This window comes from Macrobrachium nipponense, chromosome 28, assembly GCF_015104395.2.
Source record: "Macrobrachium nipponense isolate FS-2020 chromosome 28, ASM1510439v2, whole genome shotgun sequence".
Lineage (NCBI taxonomy): Eukaryota > Metazoa > Arthropoda > Malacostraca > Decapoda > Palaemonidae > Macrobrachium > Macrobrachium nipponense.
This window is the reverse complement of record NC_087217.1, coordinates 63,934,073-63,954,324: the sequence shown is the minus strand read 5'-3', so window position 1 is coordinate 63,954,324 and position 20,252 is coordinate 63,934,073. Positions and strand designations below refer to the sequence as shown.

The 20,252-nt window shown below is 34.0% G+C and overlaps 1 protein-coding gene across 6 annotated transcripts in view; it reads right to left on the bottom strand.

The window, feature by feature from the left end:
* The window catches only part of LOC135201831 (oxysterol-binding protein-related protein 9-like), a 254,236-nt gene that overhangs the window by 189,104 nt on the left and 44,880 nt on the right, over positions 1–20,252 (bottom strand). For 3 of the 6 annotated variants that reach the window (XM_064231105.1, XM_064231103.1, XM_064231106.1), the window contains exons 3-6: positions 18,222–18,299; positions 12,585–12,803; positions 9,089–9,386; positions 8,755–8,829 (exon numbers count right to left, since the gene is read on the bottom strand). In XM_064231105.1, the coding sequence (XP_064087175.1) occupies positions 8,755–8,829; positions 9,089–9,386; positions 12,585–12,803; positions 18,222–18,299 (670 nt within the window). Of the gene's footprint in view, positions 1–8,754; positions 8,830–9,088; positions 9,387–12,584; positions 12,804–18,221; positions 18,300–18,769; positions 18,909–20,252 lie in introns of those variants that run through there. The other 3 variants (XM_064231107.1, XM_064231104.1, XM_064231109.1) reach the window with 3 other exon arrangements.

Here is a 20,252-nt window from a genome sequence, read left to right as displayed (position 1 = left end):
TTAGGCGCTACTGTATAACATTTTCTTATCCTTGATCATTCTTAGTTATGTCACCTACCCTGAAACTTAGCTGATGATTGCTGTCCTGTTTCTCCTGTTTTTCATAGTCACTATCCTCTTCCCTAGTTTTTCTAACTGGCAAAGACAACCCCACAGAAGACATCTTCAACTCCTAGTTGACCCAAACTCGCTCAGCATTTAAAGGAACTGTTCAACATCACTCTAGTTATCCTTATAAACTGCATGTATGAACATTCAGAGATGCGAACAGACAGGGTTGTAAGCTAATATTGTTTGGAGGGCTCACTTCTACCACCCATAAGTTCAAATTGTGCTGTGTGTGCCTATTCAGCATATTAAGAAATTTTGCCTCACTGCAAGAAGAACCTGTTCGTTTAAACCACTCCCTGATTATCCCGAGTAGTATTCTCATGATTTACTACTATGTACTTCGTATTCTTACAATTACAAGAATACTCATTCAGACTCATAAAATATTTCTATTCATTTTTGTCCTCCTGATTTACCTCATTCTATGATGAATTCCTGTTTTCTATATTTCCTCTCCCATGTGAAATGTTTGGTAAGAAATTTGACTGTGAATTGTTTACTTTATGAACTTTGAATGTCAGATGCTTCTGTGAAATTTTCTCCTCCAAACCTCTTCCCTTCATATCTTCCTTCACTTTTCTTCGCCATCTAATTCTCTGTCTCCCTCTTGTTCTTCTTCCTCTAACAGGTTCCTCCCAAGCCCTCTTCACTCTCCTCTTGTCATCTATCCTTCACATGCCCATACCATCTCAATCATGACTCTTATCACCTGCCCTTCTTTTTATTTCATCATTTTCCAATCTCTCAAGCAGCAATATTCCCATAATCCACCTCAGCATTCCCATCTGCTCTCTCAAGCTTTACTTCCTCTTTTGCTCTTAGAGCCCATGTTTCCTATCCAGACATTAACACTGGTCTTATCACTGTGCTATAAATCTTGACTTTTAGCTTGATTGGCATTTTCTTATCACATACTACTCCAGCTACCTCTCTCCACTTTCCCCACACAACTTTTATCCAACTGTCAACTTCAGCCTCATATCCTCCTCTTGACTGAAAGTAGATCGTAATTATTCAAACCTTTCCACCTGTTTTATAATCATGCCTCTTCTTTCTTGCATTACAATTCTGCCTCCATCTTCCCTACTGCTCACCAAAACCTCTGCTTTATTCAAATTCACCTTTTTAATGTTACATGAATCTAAATCTAATTTTATTTTCTTCTTTTTAGCTTTCTAACACCCAAAGCAATTCTTTATAAAAATGCATGATTTAAAAATACAGTGGGCCCCCCGTATTCGCGTTCTCCAGATTCGCGGACTCACACATTCGCGGATTTCTCTCGGGAACGTTTCCCTGCATTATTCGCGGAAAATTCGCGCATTCGCGGTATTTTTCTATGATAAATATCCACAAATTCCTGGTTTTTTTGATGAATTTCATCATAAAATGCACTTTTCGTGATAAAACTATTAAAAAACCCATGTAGGAAAATTTTTAGTGGGTTTTTCTTGAGTTTTAACTAATAAAATAGGCTGTTTTTAGCATTTTTATAGGGTTCCAAACATTCGCGGATTCTAACTATTCACGGGGGGGTCTGGTATGCATCCCCCGCGAATACGGGGGGACCACTGTACATTGAAAATAGTATAATCTATGATTCCCAAGTTAACACAGGAATGTAAACATAACATATTTCAAAAGTTTAAAATCTTTCTTAGTTTTAATAATTTATCATCATAAATTATGCACTACATATTAAAAACCAACATACAAACAATTCAAGATACAATCAGTTGTCTGGAACATAAATCGTTAGTAAGTTGGATAGAGATTGTACAAAACTTTTTCTTCTCCTTATTTTAAGAACCAAAAGTTGCTTGAAGTGAAAGTTCCATCAATCTTCTCACATAATCTCCAAAGCCACAACCAGTCTGGAGGGGAGCAAAACAACACATCCAGCAATGATCTAACCAAGTAAAAATGGTCGTCTATAATAGTAGGTGAATCAAGGTCCCCACCATAATAATGAGTGTCTTACATATCTTTTCAAAAAGTTGCTTGAAGTGAAAATAACACATTCAGTAACAACCCAAACTACAGTAGTACTTCGAGATATGAAAGGCTCTACTTACGAAAAACTCGAGATACGAAAGCCAATGCGAAAAATTTTACTGCTCTACATACGAAAAGTTTTCAAGATACGAAAGGTTGTTGCTGTAAAGTCCCGAGATTCGCCTGGACCACCGAGAACAATTTTAAAACTACCGCGCCGCCAACTGAGTAAACTCGCCACCATCCTCCCGCTCTCCCATTGGTCCCTGATGCTAGTCACCCCATAAGGTCCTGCTCTCCTATTGGTCAGCATCTACCCCTTGTGCTTTAAGTATTCTATTGGTAAAAGGATGCTGTAATTTGAAAAATTTATTCATGCAATACATTTAATAAAAAAAACATTAGGTAACGATAGAATAAAGAACAGAAATGAATGGTTATTACGTATACTGTTTGGTAGTTTCAGTAGTTGAAGAGAGATAATGAAAATTTATGGCTTACTGTGTAAAGTGATTGCTTGTCGATCGTTCGATACTCGTAACTGCTGGATGTAAACAGACGTTTGGAAGCCTTTTTTTGTTTGTTTATTATAGTTAATGGTTACTTAATAATTATTTGAAATGAGTACATGCAATACATTTAATAAAAAAATTGTGAATTAGATATCATAAACTATAAAATAAATCAGACTGCCAACAAATACGTATTTTTTAGAATTCTTCTTCTGTTTTATTATTACGTTACGTATACGTATGTTTCATTATAGCTGTCAGTAACTCGGTATCTCCATTAGGTAAAGATAGAATAAAGAATAGAAATGAATGGTTATTACGTATACTGTTTGGTAGTTTCATTAGTTGAAGAGAGATACTAATGACAATTTATGGCTTACTGTGTGCTAGGAAAAATGATTGCTTGGCGCTCGTTCGATACTCGTAGACGGGTAAGAGCTGGATGTAAACAATCGATTGGAAGGTTTGTTTTTTGTTTGTTTGTGTATTATAGTTAATGATTAATTAATAATTATTTGAAATGAGTACATACTGATTATTTACACATTTTATTGGCATATTCCAAGCTTTTAGCTTCTTAGGTTTAGATGTCAAAATCATAGACTAGGATACCAGTCAGAAACGCTACATTAGGCTAGGCTATTGCGTAAGGGACATATGCTAAAGTCTAAATATTGCAGTAAAATAAAAATGGGTTGACATTACATGCAGTTGAATATTACTCAAGTATGTACAGTATTTTGCCTTTTTGAAGTCATATTTCTTCCGTCCGATCGGCGTTGTAACCCTAGAACATGTTTTAGGCCTGGAAATATAATTTACTGGGGTGTTTTTAGAGGGCTTGGAACGGATTAGCCATTTTACATGTAAAATGTGTTCCAAGATACGAAAAACTCATAATACGAAGGCCGCCTCGGAATTGATTAATTTCGTATCTCGAGGTACCACTGTAAATATGGTTGTCTATAATAGTAGATGAGCCAAGGGCCCCTCCATAATAAAGGGGTCTCACATCTTTTTATAACCTCTTCACTCAACCACACTATGAAACTGACATGGACCAAGTGTAACGGAAGTATCTATCATTATAGGTTTTTAATCCATGGCAAAAAAAAAAAAAGGGTGGGAAAGGAGACTTGTACTACCACCTCACCTATTATTAATGTGTAACTAGATACTTAAGTCTATTGCCTTTGATTGTAAGAAAAGTACATTTCGAATTTCCAGTAATGCAATGCCTTCCAAACCCTTCTGACGTAGCATTAGTTCAAAACACCTAAAAGTTAACCCCAAAGTGTTGCTATAACACCTTAGGAAAAAACACAGCTTAAGCAAACATTAGAGACTGATTTCAACAGGAAAAGGTGGTAGAAACATTGCAACAATCCAAACACTAGAAAATCAACAACCAGATATGTACAGTGAATTCAAACTTCCCCTGGCATCTACAGTTACATATTCCTCCTAACATCGGTCTCTCCTTAGCTGCCCAACAACTTTACCTTGCTTTAATTTCCACCTCTCCTTTAAGAGAAAATCCCAAATGAGTTTCCACATATGATTAAATGATCTTATTTAAACTAATCAATAACAATACTCCTATAAAACTCCTTGCCAACTAAGGAACTACTAACCACCCCAAGATGTTCTAGTTGTAATATATATAACAATATAAATGGAACCAAAAAAGCATAGAACTGTACATTGTATATAAACAAAAAACAGTTTTCTAAAATGAAACAAATCAGTAATACAAGTATGAACAAATCTGAATCCCAAAAGAACACTTAAAGTGCCCCAAAAATAATTCAATTAGTCAACTAACCCTTAAACGCCGGAGCGGTAAAAAAAAAAATGTCTCCTGTGTGCCGGAAGTGTTTCAGAGTGAGAGCGGAAGCGGAAAAAATTTTTTTTCAAAAAATCACAGCGCTGCTTAGTTTTTTGTTTTAAGATTTAAGAGTTCATTTTTGGCTCCTTTTTTTGCCATTGGCTGAAGTTTAGTATGCAACCATCAGAAATGAAAAAAATTATCATTATCATATATAAATAATGCGATATATGATAGCGCAAAAACAAAATTTCATATATAATTGAATTCAAATCGCGCTGTGCGCAAAACGGTTAAAGGTAACGAGTTACTTTTTTTTCGTTGTAATGTACACTAAATTGCGATCATTTTGGTATATAACACATTGTAAAACAATAAAAGCAACACAGAGAAAAATATTATCACAAAATAATGCATGAATTCGTAACGCACGTACGTAAACAAATATTTTTTTTCAAAAATTCACCATAAATCTAAATATTGTCCTAGAGACTTCCAATTTCTTTCAAAATGAAGAAAAATGATTGAATATTACTATACTGTAAGAATATTAGCTTACAAATGCAGTTTTCGACCATATCTGACTAGGTAAAGTTGACCGAATGTAGAATTTTTATATATATATATATGCAATTATTTCGGAAATAAGAAAAGCTACAACCTTCAAATACTTTTCGTTTTATTCTACATGAAATTGCGCACATTTTCATATATAAAACTCTATGAAATGCCTAATATGAAATGGAGCAAATATTCCGAGAATGGAACATACGCATTTCGGAGATTTGTGGCGGAGAATCCGCGCGCGGAGGGAAGGAAAGATTTTTTTTTAAATTCACCATAAATCTAAATATTGTGCTAGAGACTTCGAATTTGTTTCAAGATGAAGATAAATGACTGAATATTACTAGACTGTAGAGTTTTAGCTTTACAATTGCTTTTTTCGACTATTTCGGTAGAGTCAAAGTTGACCGAACGTGGTTTTTTTTGTTCTATTTATCGTGATTTATATGCAAATATTTTAAAAAAAATGAGAAAAGCTACAACCTTCAATTATTTTTTGTTGTATTTTACATGAAATTGCGCACATGTTCATATATAAAACGTTATGTAACGGCTAATTTAAAATGGTGCAAATATTACCACAATCGCACGTATGATTTTTTTCGGAAGAATTACCGCGCAGACGTAAAGAAAATGTTATTTTTTTCATAAATTCACCATAAATCAAAATATTGTGCCAGAGACTTCCAATTTGTTGCAAACTGAAGGTAAATGCTTGAATATTACTAGAATATAAGCAGTTTGGCTTACAATTGCCTAAAAGTATATATATACAGTCAAAGTTGACCGAAGTTGAAAATTTGTCACTTATCATTTTTAATATGAAAATATTTCAAAATTGATAAAAGCTACAACCATGGGTTGTTTTAGTTGTATTTGTGCATGAAATTGCGCACATTTTCATATATAAAACTTTATGTAACGGCTAATTTAAAATGGTGCAAACATTACCACAATCGCATGTATGATTTTTTCGGAAGAGTTACCGCGTGGACGTAAGGAAAATGTTTTTTCATAAATTCACCATAAATCGAAATATTGTGCTAGAGACTTCCAATTAGTTGCAAAATTAATTTAAATGATTGAATATTACTAAAATATTAGCGTTTTAGCTTACAATTGCGTTTTTCGACCATTTCGATAGAGTCAAAGTTGACCGAAGGTTGAAATTTTGGCACTTATCGTTATTTATATGAAAATATCTCAAAACTGATAAAAGCTACGATCATGAATATTTTTTTGTTGTATTCTTCATAAAAATGCGCACATTTTCATATATAATACTCCATGTAACGGCTAATTTAAAATGGTACAAAAATTATGTCAAAGTGACGAAATAATTTCCGAGATGTGTCACAGATACTTTTTAGTGCGGCAAGAAAGAAATTCGCGCTTGCGCGCCTGCGTAACGATTGTAAATAAAACAATACCTTGATCCGTGAACTCCCAGCATCCCCCAAGGCGCATGATTCAAGACTTTTTGGCTGGTAGGCCTAAAAGTATTTTTCCGCGAATTTTAAAAAAAAATTTTGTATGTCGACGTAAAATACGTCCAGTCGGCACCCGAGAGACAAAAAATGTCGACGTAAAATACGTCCAGTCGGCGTTTAAGGGTTAATATCCACAAAATAAAACAATAACTACAACACTTGTACAAGGATGAAAAATGGATACATTCACAACAAATAGCATTGTAAACTGCATTCAAGACTGCCAAAGTCCCTAATATGGAGAAAACACAAAACCTTACTTCAGTTAACAAGGAAAATACCAAGCATTCATAAACACATACCTTTTCCAACACCTAGAATAAATAAGCTATTTCATTAAGAAACATAATGGACCAAAATCTTGATCCATCACCAGCTCTTGTCAACTCTCCCCTCAGCTACAGCCAGTGCATAACAACATGCACCACAGGAATCTATCTATGACTTTTTGAGGTATCTTGTGGATGGGCCGGCCGGCAGACAGACAGACAGACAAACACAGAGATGGATGAATATGGCATTTTTATCCAACTAACAAAAAGCATTACATTTCAGGCAATATTACTGAAATTGTTTTTTCAATAATTTGTGGGTATTTCTATGTTTTCTTGACTTAATAAATGTGTGATTAAGTTACCTTTCACTTGAAGGATCAATTTAAAAAGCAGTTTCACCAATTTTAACAAGTCACAACCCTACCCTTCTAGACTCAACACTGGAAGATAATTGGCAATGAATACCATTTTAGTATTTTTAAAGAAATGCAACAGCAAAGTTCCTCATTTCATCACATCATCATCACTGCCTCCAACGCCATATGAGGTTTTCAGCCTAAAAAGGAACACAAACGCAAAAATAACTAGATATGATTCAAAAGGGGAAAAACAGACCATTTACACAAAATAATACTTGTCTGGTCATTAGATTTGCATCCTACCATGGTAACATAAACATTTTTCATATATTATGTAGGGAAAATTTGACAAAAAATATAATGGTCTCTTAACCAATGATGACTTTGAATTCTTTTAAATCATAGTACTAATGATAAATGAATCTGACTAAAAACCCTATGCTAGAGACAACATAAAATCCACCACAAATCTGAATATTTATGATGACAGCCATTTTATTTCATTGCCTGCTACAATATTTTTCAATCCATGACAATGAAGTTACACAACCTATTATATACAAAAACCACTTTACAGGCACCTACTATCAAATCAAAGTTATAATAAAATTTCAATGATAGATATATTCACAAACTATTTATGGCTCATAATAACACTAATAAAAATATGTAAATGAAGAATTTCAAACCCAAACCATACAAATGTACTGGGCCCTAAAGCTGAACTAGTATTTTTCCTAAAACAATACCTACATTCTATACAATGAAGAAGGATGAATCATCTAGATTCTAATTTAAAATACTCCTATGTATTCCATATACAGTTTGAACTATAAGAAACTTCTATCATTTCTTGATACTGTATACTGTATATCACTTGTATATATAATGACACCCCATATATCGTTGTCTGACACTTGCCAGTTTTGCCATAAAAATAACTAAAAAAAATTATAAAAGTTAATAGAGCAGGACATGATTATATTCAAAGTGCTGTCATGTATTTGACAGCAGTCTCCTAATCCACGACTTTATCTCCAGAGAACAGCAAAAAACATATCTATCCTACCCATTAGCATATTTCTGGATTATCTATTTCTAGGCCACTACACTATCCACTACCAAACTCAAACAAATACAACTACTTCAAGAAATAAGAATAGTTTTTTTTATCATAGACCACAGAATTTCTCATTTTAGAGACAACTCACCAAAATGGGTATTTTTATGTACTATTTTCTCTCTAGAGCATTAATATCTGGCTGATACATATTTACAGAAGTGTTTTCATAAGGCTGTTTACAGCATACCAATTTACACACTCCCCATGAATAGCAGTTAGTTAATAAAATACTCTATAACAAGTTTAGCTGTAAGCATGCATATATGAGTTGGGACCTAAAGGAGTAAAAGCTATATCAATTTTTACTTAAAAATCCTTTCAGCAGCTATCACTGTCAGGTTCTTATTTACTATTACTACAAGCAATGCAATACATATTTACAAGATGTCCGCACAACCAAGGACAAAAGCCTAAATTAAAAAGATGAATACTCTTTCAACTACTACCAACACTAGTGTCCTATGAGGTTATGAAGACAGTGTTAATAATACGATTACCATGAGCAACCATCCAATCCGTATCTAACAGCCAAGGCGAAAGTCCATAATTTGTCATTCTCCATGCAGGTAGATCTAAAAATCATGCAGGAAGTAATTATATAAAAACAGCAATCCACAAAGATATGATTAGGGGATTACAAGTGTTATCTCTGTAACAGAGAAATCAAATCATATAAAATATATATATAACAGTTACCATAGTACAATAAGCAATGCACAAAGATGTTATAAGGTGAAAGTTCCAACAGAAAAGCTTTCAGATTCATGCTATGTTGAAGTGTCCCAATTCAACCTCTGCTCAAATTAGGCTACCGCTGGATGTACATCTCACCTGGGCTTCTTCTCCGTATGCCTACAAGTGTATTAGCTGCCTCAGCACACTCTCTCCCTACTTCAATTCCTGTATGAACTGCAGGAGCTACAGAAAGCTGGCCTCCTGCCTCTCCTGTAGAAGAGGACATTAATCCTCCTGCTCCTCCTCCTCCCCTACTACCTCCTCCAACTCCTTCACAGATTCTCTCACCTCCTCCACTACTTCCTCCAACAGTAGAGGATGAAGGGGAACTCTCTGGGATGGCATTGCAGGGATGATATACACCATTAACAGGAAACGCTGTGTTTTTTGCTATCTGTAAGGAAAAATGTCATTATAAGATGGTTAGGGCACTATACTACTTAGGGAAAATTACAATACATACCACATAACACATAAAATTAAGACCAAACAAGTTACAATTCTACAGTTCAGTGGAAAGATGAAAAACTTTACTGGTAAGACAATAAGCAAAGGCATCATAACACTATATAATCATATTACCAGATTCTGCTAAAGTTTAAACTTTTCATTAACATCACATATCACGTTATTTAATTAGTTTGCTGAGACCATTCAGGATCTAAACTGTACCCTGCACTAATGTATGGCTTTATATGCTAAAAATGAAAATGTGAAACATACAGCCTTTACAAAACAAATTCTTTGACTATGCTCTCAATCAATCAGTGACAGCAAAACCTCTAATGACCTGTAAATATATGACTATCTTATTTGTATGATTTCTCTTATGATACTACAAAGAACAAATTTAGGTTTTCTAAAATAAAATCTTTCATACAAACCCATCAATTACAATTATCCTTAATTCCAAAGGGGACTGGAGGATGGAACTTCAATTTGCAAGAAAAACTTTTGTTTTGCAAAAACTCAACAGCAAACCAATCAAACATAATTAGCCAGAATTGCAATTCTAGTGAAGAAGCAACAAATTATTCCTACCCGCAGCAAAATTCCAATGTATTTAGGATCCTTGGAGGATGGAAAAGGTAAGGGGAAAAAAAAAAAAAAAAAAAAATACGTCTCAAAACAACTTGCAAGTGAAGTTTTTGCCTGGCATACTTCAAGTAAATGCACAAAATAAGAATTAACCATTCAGATGGACATAGTCACATGTAACTCAAAAAGTCCACATATCCAATATGAATGATTAATAAAGTAAGTGATTAAAATGAAGCAGGGGAGGAAGCAGAGGCAACCCACTCCACTAGAGTTAATGATCCCAGCAAGTAAACACCTAAATCCTTATGCATAACACCTCTGGTAGAATTTAAAATTACTCTTAAATTAAGGCGGCTGAGATATCCAGATTCTTTTTTAAGGTCTAAAGGTATCAGTAAGGCCAATAATGTGAACTGTCCCTCTTACTTGAAAAGCTGCTTCTTCACATACCCTAGAATGGGCCTGAAAAATAACTGCTGATATATGGGATAAAATTTATCAGTCACACTTCCTCTACTGATTTCTAGCTATAAAGAGCCTAGAATCATATACTAATTAAAGATCTTTAAGCTTCTTGAGATGTGCCAAACAGCACTGCTGACAGAGTCTTTGCAATAAAATTAGGAGAGGATCACAGGCCATATTAGACCAATATCTGGCATTAGTGAAGGCTCATGTCCTTCACTCACTTCCCTTACTTGCATTAAGTAAAAAAATTAGAAATCCATGTGCTACTCAGTTCTAAGTTGCAGTCTCTGCTGATACCTTCCATTTCTTTGAGCATTGTTTATGATGCCAAACATTTAAAATAAGTACTACCAGCCAAATATTCTTTGACCAAAGTATCTAAATATAATGAACAATGTAACTTCAACTCTCTTGGTCACTGAGGATGCAAAGATATATCATCCAAAATTCAACAGTCACTTTTTAATCTTGCTATCTTATTCTTTGAAAATATAACAATAAAGTGCTAGAATTGTGCTCTAAAATGACATCATAATGGGTGTTGTATATTAATGATAACTTCACATACACTCAACAGAGTGAAATAACGTTATTCAAATCTTTAGCTCTGGAACAAACAGGACTCACAAAACCCTAGTGACAGCAAAAGTTAAAATTGCACCCACACACGCAATACCTTGCTAATAATTCAGACTCACTCTGTGAGCATAAATCAAGAGGGATATAAATAATTATACCTAGCTGTATAATAGACACAATGAGAGGATAGACACAATAAGAGGATAAAACATGTCTTTGACATCAAAACAATAATAACTTATAATGCATATAAAAAATGAGACAACACAAACTGACACCAAAATATGCATTCTCATGGAACATTAACAATCACTCAGAACTACAGCATCGCCTGATTAGGAACCCCTTGAATCTTAGTTTGTGATATATGACAAAACACTCTCTCTCCATCTTATATTACCCCAGCCTAACTTAGCAATAAATCTCAGTTAAAGATCCATGAGGTACAGTACTATGGTTAATTGTCTGAAATTACTTTAGTGGTTATGTACTGTCTACCTAGCTATGAAACTTAGTATAATTTCAAGGCATAACTTAATTTGTCATTATATGACAAACTCAACTCTCTCTCTCTCCATCTTACATAACCTCAGCCTAACTTAGCAACAAACCTCAGTTGCAGATCCATGAGATACAGTATTACAGTTAATTGGTTAATTGTCTGAAATTACTTTAGTTGTTATGTACTGTCTACCTAGCTGCACAACTTAGTATAATACCAATGCATAATCATATCTCTCTCTCTCTCTCTCTCTCTTTAAGCTTCTCTGAACCCTAGAAACATAATTTGGATATATAACAAAACCCCCTCTCTCTCCATCTTATATTACCTCAGCCTGACTTAGCAATAAACCTCACTTGCAGATCCATGAGGTACAGTACTATACAAGCAGTCCCCGGCTTACGACGGGGGTTCCATTCTTGAGCCAAAAATCTTCAAAAATCCAATGAAAACTTACTTTTAATGCTTTGGTGTATTACAAACTATGTAAACTACATTTTTATTGTATTTTTCATAAAAAAAACCTTCAAATATTGACTATTTTGAATTTTTGGAGTCATAATTCTTCTGCCAGATTGGCATCGTAAGCGGCGTAACCCTGGAACATGCACCGTAAACCTGGAAATAATTTCTGAATAGAATTGAAAAGCGTCTAACCTCGGAAGGTTGTAAGCCAAACCCATCGTAAGCCAGGGACTGGCCGTAGTAAATTCTCTGAAATTACTTTAGTGGTTATTTACTGTCTACCTAGCTGTACAACTTAGCATAATACTAATTGCATAGTCATCTCTCTCTCTCCCTCTCCTCTCCTCTCTCCTCTCTCTCGCTCTCTCGGTCGTTCTCTCTCCTCTCTTCTCTCCTCTCTCTCTCTCTCATCTCCTCTCCCTCTCTCTCTCTCTCTCATCTTTACACATTAGGTTATATTATTCATTAAGTGTTGCTGTAATGCAAGATTATTAAGTCATCAAAATTAAACTATAATCAATAATAATCTGGACTTACCTGAAGTAATACAATTGAGTGTTTGATAGATTCAAGGACAGTGTTAATGTGATTAATAACTTCCTGGCACCGCTGGCGATCAGCTTCATCCTCCGTGGAGGCTATGTGTTTCTCCAAAACTGACGTTTGATCAATAAGGAGCTGAAGGTAAGCATCACTTTCCGTCAACTTCTTGTCGAAATCAGCCATGGTTGGCATAGGTTTGCTAGGATCCCATCTCTATAAAAAAAAAAAAAAAGCAAAGACATCTTGCTATTATGCTTCTTCTTATTGAGCTTACTGAGTACAACTCTTTAACCTACAAAAACAACACTGCCTGCCCATCAAGCAAGCTTACATGTTTATACTATAAGCAGCCCTAAAGTTATAAATTTATTCATACATGTTCATAGGTTTTAAAGGCTAAAAGGCAATTGGATAGTACAAGTACGTATTACGTATATCATTTATTGGTAAAATCTACTGACAGACACATACATTGAGTATTCACAACAAAGATTTATATCTTTTGACTGAAAATATCAACAATAGAGTAAAATCCCTCACAACTGGCACATTGGGGCTAAAGGGTTACCAGTTACATGAACATGACAGTTGCATGATAGAAATCCATCTAAAATACATGTATCCTGAACTGCCAATTTGCCATTTACCAATAAACAATACCTATTTTTCATATTTTAGTATTAAATAATTCATAATCATATCATCTTAAAACTGAACTTCACGTTGTGCTCATTTAAATCCATACAGCAGATGACAGACATATGAACATACTTGCCTCTCTCTCTCTCTCTCTCTCTCTCTCTCTCTCTCTCTCTCTCTCTCTCTCTCTCTCTCTCTCTCTCTCTCTCTCTCTCTCTCTCTCTCTCTCTCTCTCTCTCTCTCTCTCTCTCTAGGATGCATACATGTACATACAAACACATGTAAAAGTAAATAAAAATAATGTAAAAGAAAGAATGAGGTTGGGGGAGCAAATATGATGTGATAAACATTCATACTATATGTAATACACACAGGCTAGGGTTATACATCTACTTTACACAACAAAAACACAATCACTTGCATAACTTTATTTATACAGTACTTACTGACAATAGTATTCTAATACTGTACACAAACTCTTCATAAATTTCTTATACTTAGCTTACAATTATGTTTTTTTCTGCTTTAGTGAGAGGGGGAGGACTCCTGACTAGCAGAGTAACCAATTTATACACAAAAACACACACACACAGAGGAAGAGTAGAATTGGATGACTGGCAATTAGGGCCTACCATACATCTGTTTGTCTGCTTTAGAAAAAATCCATGGAAACACAAAAAGCTCATGTACTTTGCATTTTTTAAAAAAGTAAACATTCTTTCTCCTTCAATCTCTCTTTAAATAATTCTTGATTTGGTGGCACTTGGTGGAAAACGTACCAGTTGCTTCAGAGTTCCATTTGTTTAAATACTGGATACATGGATGTTTATTGTATCTCCAAAATCATTGCGTTGAGACCTTATCCTACCATCATGTTTTTTCTAAGTGACATTTCACCAGACACAGGGCAGCTCTATTGAAAAAATATGGTCATGGTCAAATTTACAGTTTAACTCTAGAATTGTGCTTACTCCTTCAGAGAAAACTTCCATGCTTACAATTTCACATCCCTACACAGGTTTCTCAGCAGCATATACCCAATATGACATTCACCTCTACCACGTACATATTACCCACTTCCTGGGTATTAAACCCCTTCCTTTCTGAAACCTCTTCAACTTCATCTATCCAAACCTTTCTACATCTTCCTTTACTATCACCTCCAAACACATTGGAGCTATGAACTTTTCAAAACTCTACCATTCTAAATTTTTTCTCATGACCAAACTACTACTACTAGAAAAAAAAAAAAAAAAGACATAAGCTAAAAATGTTATGTATATTAATTTTACAGCACCTCTCATATGAGCATAATATTACGTACTACCAATCCTGTCTCCTATGCATATCTCTCTCTCTCTCTCTCTCCTCTCCTCTCTTCCTCTCTCTCTCTCTCGCTGTCATCTTCTCATCTCTCTCTCTTCTCGTCTCTCTCTCTCTTTTTTTTTTTTTTTTTTTTTTTTTTTTTTTAAATAAGGTGTAATCTTTGCAAATCATTATAGCAAATTTCTGTTAGTATTATTAACCTCTAGGCCAAAATATATACTGTATAGGCAAAAAACCTTATGCACAATGATCATACAAGCAAGACTGACTGTAAGAGCTCTTCCTTAACCCTTTAACGCCGATTGGACGTATTAAACGTCGACTAAAATTGTCTGTCGTATGCCGATTGGACGTATGGTACATAGACGAAAAAGTTTTTTTTAAATTCATGGAAAAATAGTTATAGGCCTACTAGGCGAAAACTTTTGAATCACGCACCTTGGGGGATGCTGGGAGCTCACAGATCAAGGCGTTGTTTTGTTTACAATCGTTACCCAGGCACGCAAGTGCGAATTTCTTTCTTCTCGCACTAAAAGCATCAGCGACACATCTCAGAAATTATTTCGTCACTTTGACATAATTTTTGCACCATTTTATATTAGCTGTTACATGGAGTATTATATATGAAAATGTGCGCAATTTCATGTAGAATACAACAAACAACAACTCATGGTTGTAGCTTTTATCCGTTTTGAAATATTTTCATATAAATAACAATGTGCCAAAATTTCAACCTTCGGTTAACTTTGACTCTACCAAAATGGTAGAAAAACGCAATTGTAAGCTAAAACTCTTAAATTCTAGTAATATTCAATCATTTGCGTACCTTCATTTTGCAACAAATTGGAAGTCTCTAACACAATATTTTGATTTATGGTGAATTTATGAAAAAAACTTTTTCCTTACGTCTGTGCGGTAAATCTTCCGAAAAAATCATAAATTTTTTTGTCCGATTGTTGTAATGTTTGCACCATTTTAAATTACCCGTTACATAAAGTTTTATATATGAAAATGTGTGCAATTTCATTTAGAATACAACAATAAACAACTCATGGTTGTAGCTTTTATCAGTTTTGAAATATTTTCATATAAATAACGATAAGTGCCAAAATATCAACCTTTGGTCAACTTAAGCTAAAACTCTTACATTCTAGTAATATTCAATAATTTTTCTTTATTTTGCAACAAATTGTAAGTCTCTAGCATAATATTTTGATTTATGGTGAATTTATGAAAAAAAAAACATTTTCTTTACGTCCGCGCGGTAACTCTTCCGAAAAAAATCAGAAATTTTTTTGTCCGATTGTCGTAATGTTTGCACCATTTTAAATTAGCCGTTACATAAAGTTTTATATATGAAAATGTGTGCAATTTCATGTAGAATACAACAAAAACAATACATGGTTGTAGCTTTTATCAGTTTTGAAATATTTTTATATAAATAACGATAAGTGCCAAAATTTCAACCTTCAGTCAACTTTGACTCGACCGAAATGGTAAAAAAACGCAATTGTAAGCTAAAACTATTACATTCTAGTAATATTCAATCATTTACCTTTATTTTGCAACAAATTGGAAGTCTCTAGCACAATATTTTGATTTATTGTGAATTTATGAAATAAACTTTTTCCTTACGTCCGTGCGGTAACGCTTTCGAAAAAATCATAAATTTTTTCGTCCGATTGTCGCAATGTTTGCACCATTTTAAATTAGTCTACATAAAGTTTTATGTATGAAAATGTGCGCAATTTCATGTAGAATACAGCAAAAACAATCCATGGTTGTAGCTTTTATCAGTTTTGAAATAATTTCATATAAAGAACGATAAATAGAAAAAATTCGTCCTTCGGTCAACTTTAACTCGACTGAAATGGTCGAAAACTGGAATTGTAAGCTACAACACTTACAGTCTAGTAATATTCAATCAATTACCTTCATTTGGCAACAAACGGGAAGTCTCTAGCACAATATTTCGATTTATGGTGAATTTTTGAAAACAGATTTTTGAAAACAGCTTTTTTTTACGTCCGCGCGTTACGAATTCATGCATCATTTTGTGATAATATTTTCTCTGTGTTGCCTTGATCGTTTTACAATGTGTTATATACCAAAATGATCACAATTTAGTGTACAATACAACAACAAAAAATTAACTCGTTAGCTTTAACTGTTTTGCTCACAGCGCGATTTGTACACAATTATATATGAAATTTTTTTTCGCGCTGTCATATATCCCAATATTTATATATGATAATGACATTTTTTTTCATTTCTGATGGTTGCATACTAAACTTCAGGCAATGACAAAAAAAGGAGCCCAAAATGAACTCTTAATCTTGAAAACTAAACATGCTGTGATTTTTTTAAAACATTTTTTCCGATTCGGCGCTCACTCGTGAACGCCGCCGGCATAAGGGAGACGATTTTTAAAATACCGCTTCGGTGTTTAAGGGTTAATACAAAATATATGCTGAAACTTCACACACAGTGATGAACCAAGGAATCAGTATTACTGTAATTACATGATCTTTAATGCCCTAATATAATACATACAAATAACAAATATCATCACCAAAGCATAACAAATATACAGTATTGCTATACCAGATTATGTAAATTTATCAATCAATCCCACTGCAATTACGTACATGAAATATTACCTATGGTCCATTACTTCACTGTGCTGGAAATAAGTAACAATCCACAATAATGTAGGTTTATCAGCATAAAGTGCATTTTAAAACAAAACAAGTAATAAATGATTAAATGGGAGCTTTTGACCGTCTGCATGATGTGCAAATGGTCACAAATTACCATTTGAATAATTTTTTTTATATGGTTTTACGTACTTAGCTTGATTTTGTCTGTTTGTTTGTCTTGATGTACAGTCAGTTTTTTAAACTGAATTTTCAACCAGTTTTCTTCATTCAGCGGACTTGAAATTTTGCATGGTTACTCAATCCTGGTGACAATACAACCTTACATGATGAGTAGGTGAACAGTGACCTCTAGTGACCCTACAGTGACCACTCCCAGTATCTCAGAATTTGTAGGAAACTTTGGATTTTTCACCATTTCTTTGACTCAGTAAATACCTATATACAGATTTTGCAAACCTTCTTTGGCTCGATTGTAGCTAATTTCATTAGCTACAATCATAAATCGATTACAATTTCTGTCAAAAGTAAAAAGTATAAAACAAAACAATACATATAGGAAAATATTTTTTTAAACATGCTTTCATTAAATTGCACTAAAAAGTGAAAAAATAAATTTGAGACACCAGGATTTTCTTACAACTAATCATGTCTGCCATATAAAAGCGCGGGCACCAAACATGGAAGGAAAAGCTACAAGAGATGAAAAAAAATATATAGTATACATATATATTTCTTCTCCTGTAGCATTTCTTTCCATGTTTGGCACATATGCTTGGAATTTTGTAGACATGATTAATTGCAAGAAAACCCTGGTGTGTCAAAAAAAAAAAAAAAAATGTCTTTTTCAATTTTTAATGCATTTTGATAAAAGCAAAGTTTAAAAAACCTTTTTTATATTTTTTTATATACTTGTATTGATTCAAAATCAGATTCTACTCATATAGTACATAATTATGAATTTCTCTTTCTTCATGAAAGATTCTTGAAATAAAACAAATGAACTTACTCTGATTGAAGGAGTGTGTCTCACTATAGTATCCTCTAAAGCACGAATCCACTTTTCTCGTTCATCTGGATCATGCGCCTGCAAAAGAGGAAAATGAGTATATCAATTGAAAATTAAGATAAAAAGAACATAATTTGTCAACCTTATTACAGAAAGGTATACAATAAAGATACCCTACAGTTTACCATTGTTTCTTATATGATGAACTGAAAAAATCCAGTCCAAATTCAAAATGCATAAATAAAAAATAAAACCTCAATGCACTTCTCCAATTAAATCAAACCCACCCTTTCAAGAACCATACACTGTAACTCTAGCTATGGATTTTACCATACAAAACTGCATTTAAATAACCGTTTAACCGTTCGGTCCTCAAATAGCAACAAGTATGAGGACAATAAGAATGTTAACATTCATAAAAGATAACATCTTCACTGTACACACATGATGACTTTTATCACGACCTGTGCCTTTGTTTTTTATAATAATGCCTCTATTTTTCCCAAGTTACCACACTTACAATTTATTATCAACAATAGCAGACTTACTAGAAGAAAACACACAAAATAAGTGCAGTCTTTCATATGCACACTAAGGCCATTTGGTTTTCATGGTCTTAATTTTTATTCCAGTTGAAACACAAGGTTGTTTTATTTTTGCTCATATAACTATGGTATGGGCTCACTTTTGAATTGCTTATACACAGGTCAATAACTTTGCTGACAACAGCATTATATTCAGTTTGGTGTTGGTTTACTAGCACATAAAACACTAACAATGCACAGTACTGTACTGTATTGCCAAAGAAAGAGATAACCACAACGTGTACTCCAGTTTCAAAAAGGGTTCGGATAAGATAAGATTATTATAACACCCTTCAGTTTAAATATACACTGAGATTACATATCAACTCATCTAGAGGTATGCAAAATTAAGGACATGGGTAACTATATGTATATGCTTTGTGGATACATAACATACAAAAAAAAGAAAATCTAATGTGATTCCTGTCTTTGCATATCTTGTATTTGATCATTCTCCAGGATAAAATAAAATTTGATATATACTTACCCAGTAACTAATTACTCGAGTTTGGATTTTTAAATTAGTGGTAGCGATTCTTGCGTTTTTAAGTAGGTAAGGCCGCGCCCACTTTCAGGGTAGGAGAAAGGAACAACCCAGCCAAGCACTCAATTTGTTTATGCTAAAAGTCCATATGTGGGGAGGAGGCTGGGCTCCATTCATATATTTTATTTTATCGTATAAATGTCATTTTTATATATGTAATTTACCCAGTAATTACTCACCTGATTCCACACTGAGGAGAGTGGGAATCATAGACAACATAGTGACTTACAACGTAAAAATCTCAAAGAATAAAAATATGGCTAGCATTGAAGCAATGCTTGTTGTTTCCTCAACTGTTGAGAGAGCTGCTGCAGTACATACTGCCTCTGGTTGGTGCTCATCTGAGAATGAACAGATCCAGGAGTACTAGGAATAGGCAAAGGGGAAAACACAGAAACATTCTTATTACTAGCAATAGGGGTTAAGACTTGGCTAGATGCTATCTTACTACCGGCTTTAGCAGCCGCCTTCCTCTTATAATCCCTTTCTAATTTTGCTAAATAGGAGGATAAGGTCTTCCACTAATGTTCTTTCCAATCCTTACACTCATCACAGGTCAAACTAATATGACAAATCTGGCCTCTGCAACTTGTGCAAAGGGTGTGAGATCATAGATCGTTTTAGTCATCGGGGTATTACAGCCTTTGCTGAAAAACCAGAAACTAGAATTCCTAGTGTCAGACATATCTAACCTATCTAAACAATCAAATCAGTCATTAAATGTCAGCAAAAAAGTAAAGAAAGTCAACAATAATGCCAAAAGGCTACAAAAAAGTACTTCTTCAAAGAGAAGAAAACCAAAACCCAAACCACCACTAGCTTAGTCAACACCAGGTGTGGACTTCACAAGCGGCAGAAACAAATTAAGTACTTGGCTGGTTTGTTCCTCTCTCCTACCCCATA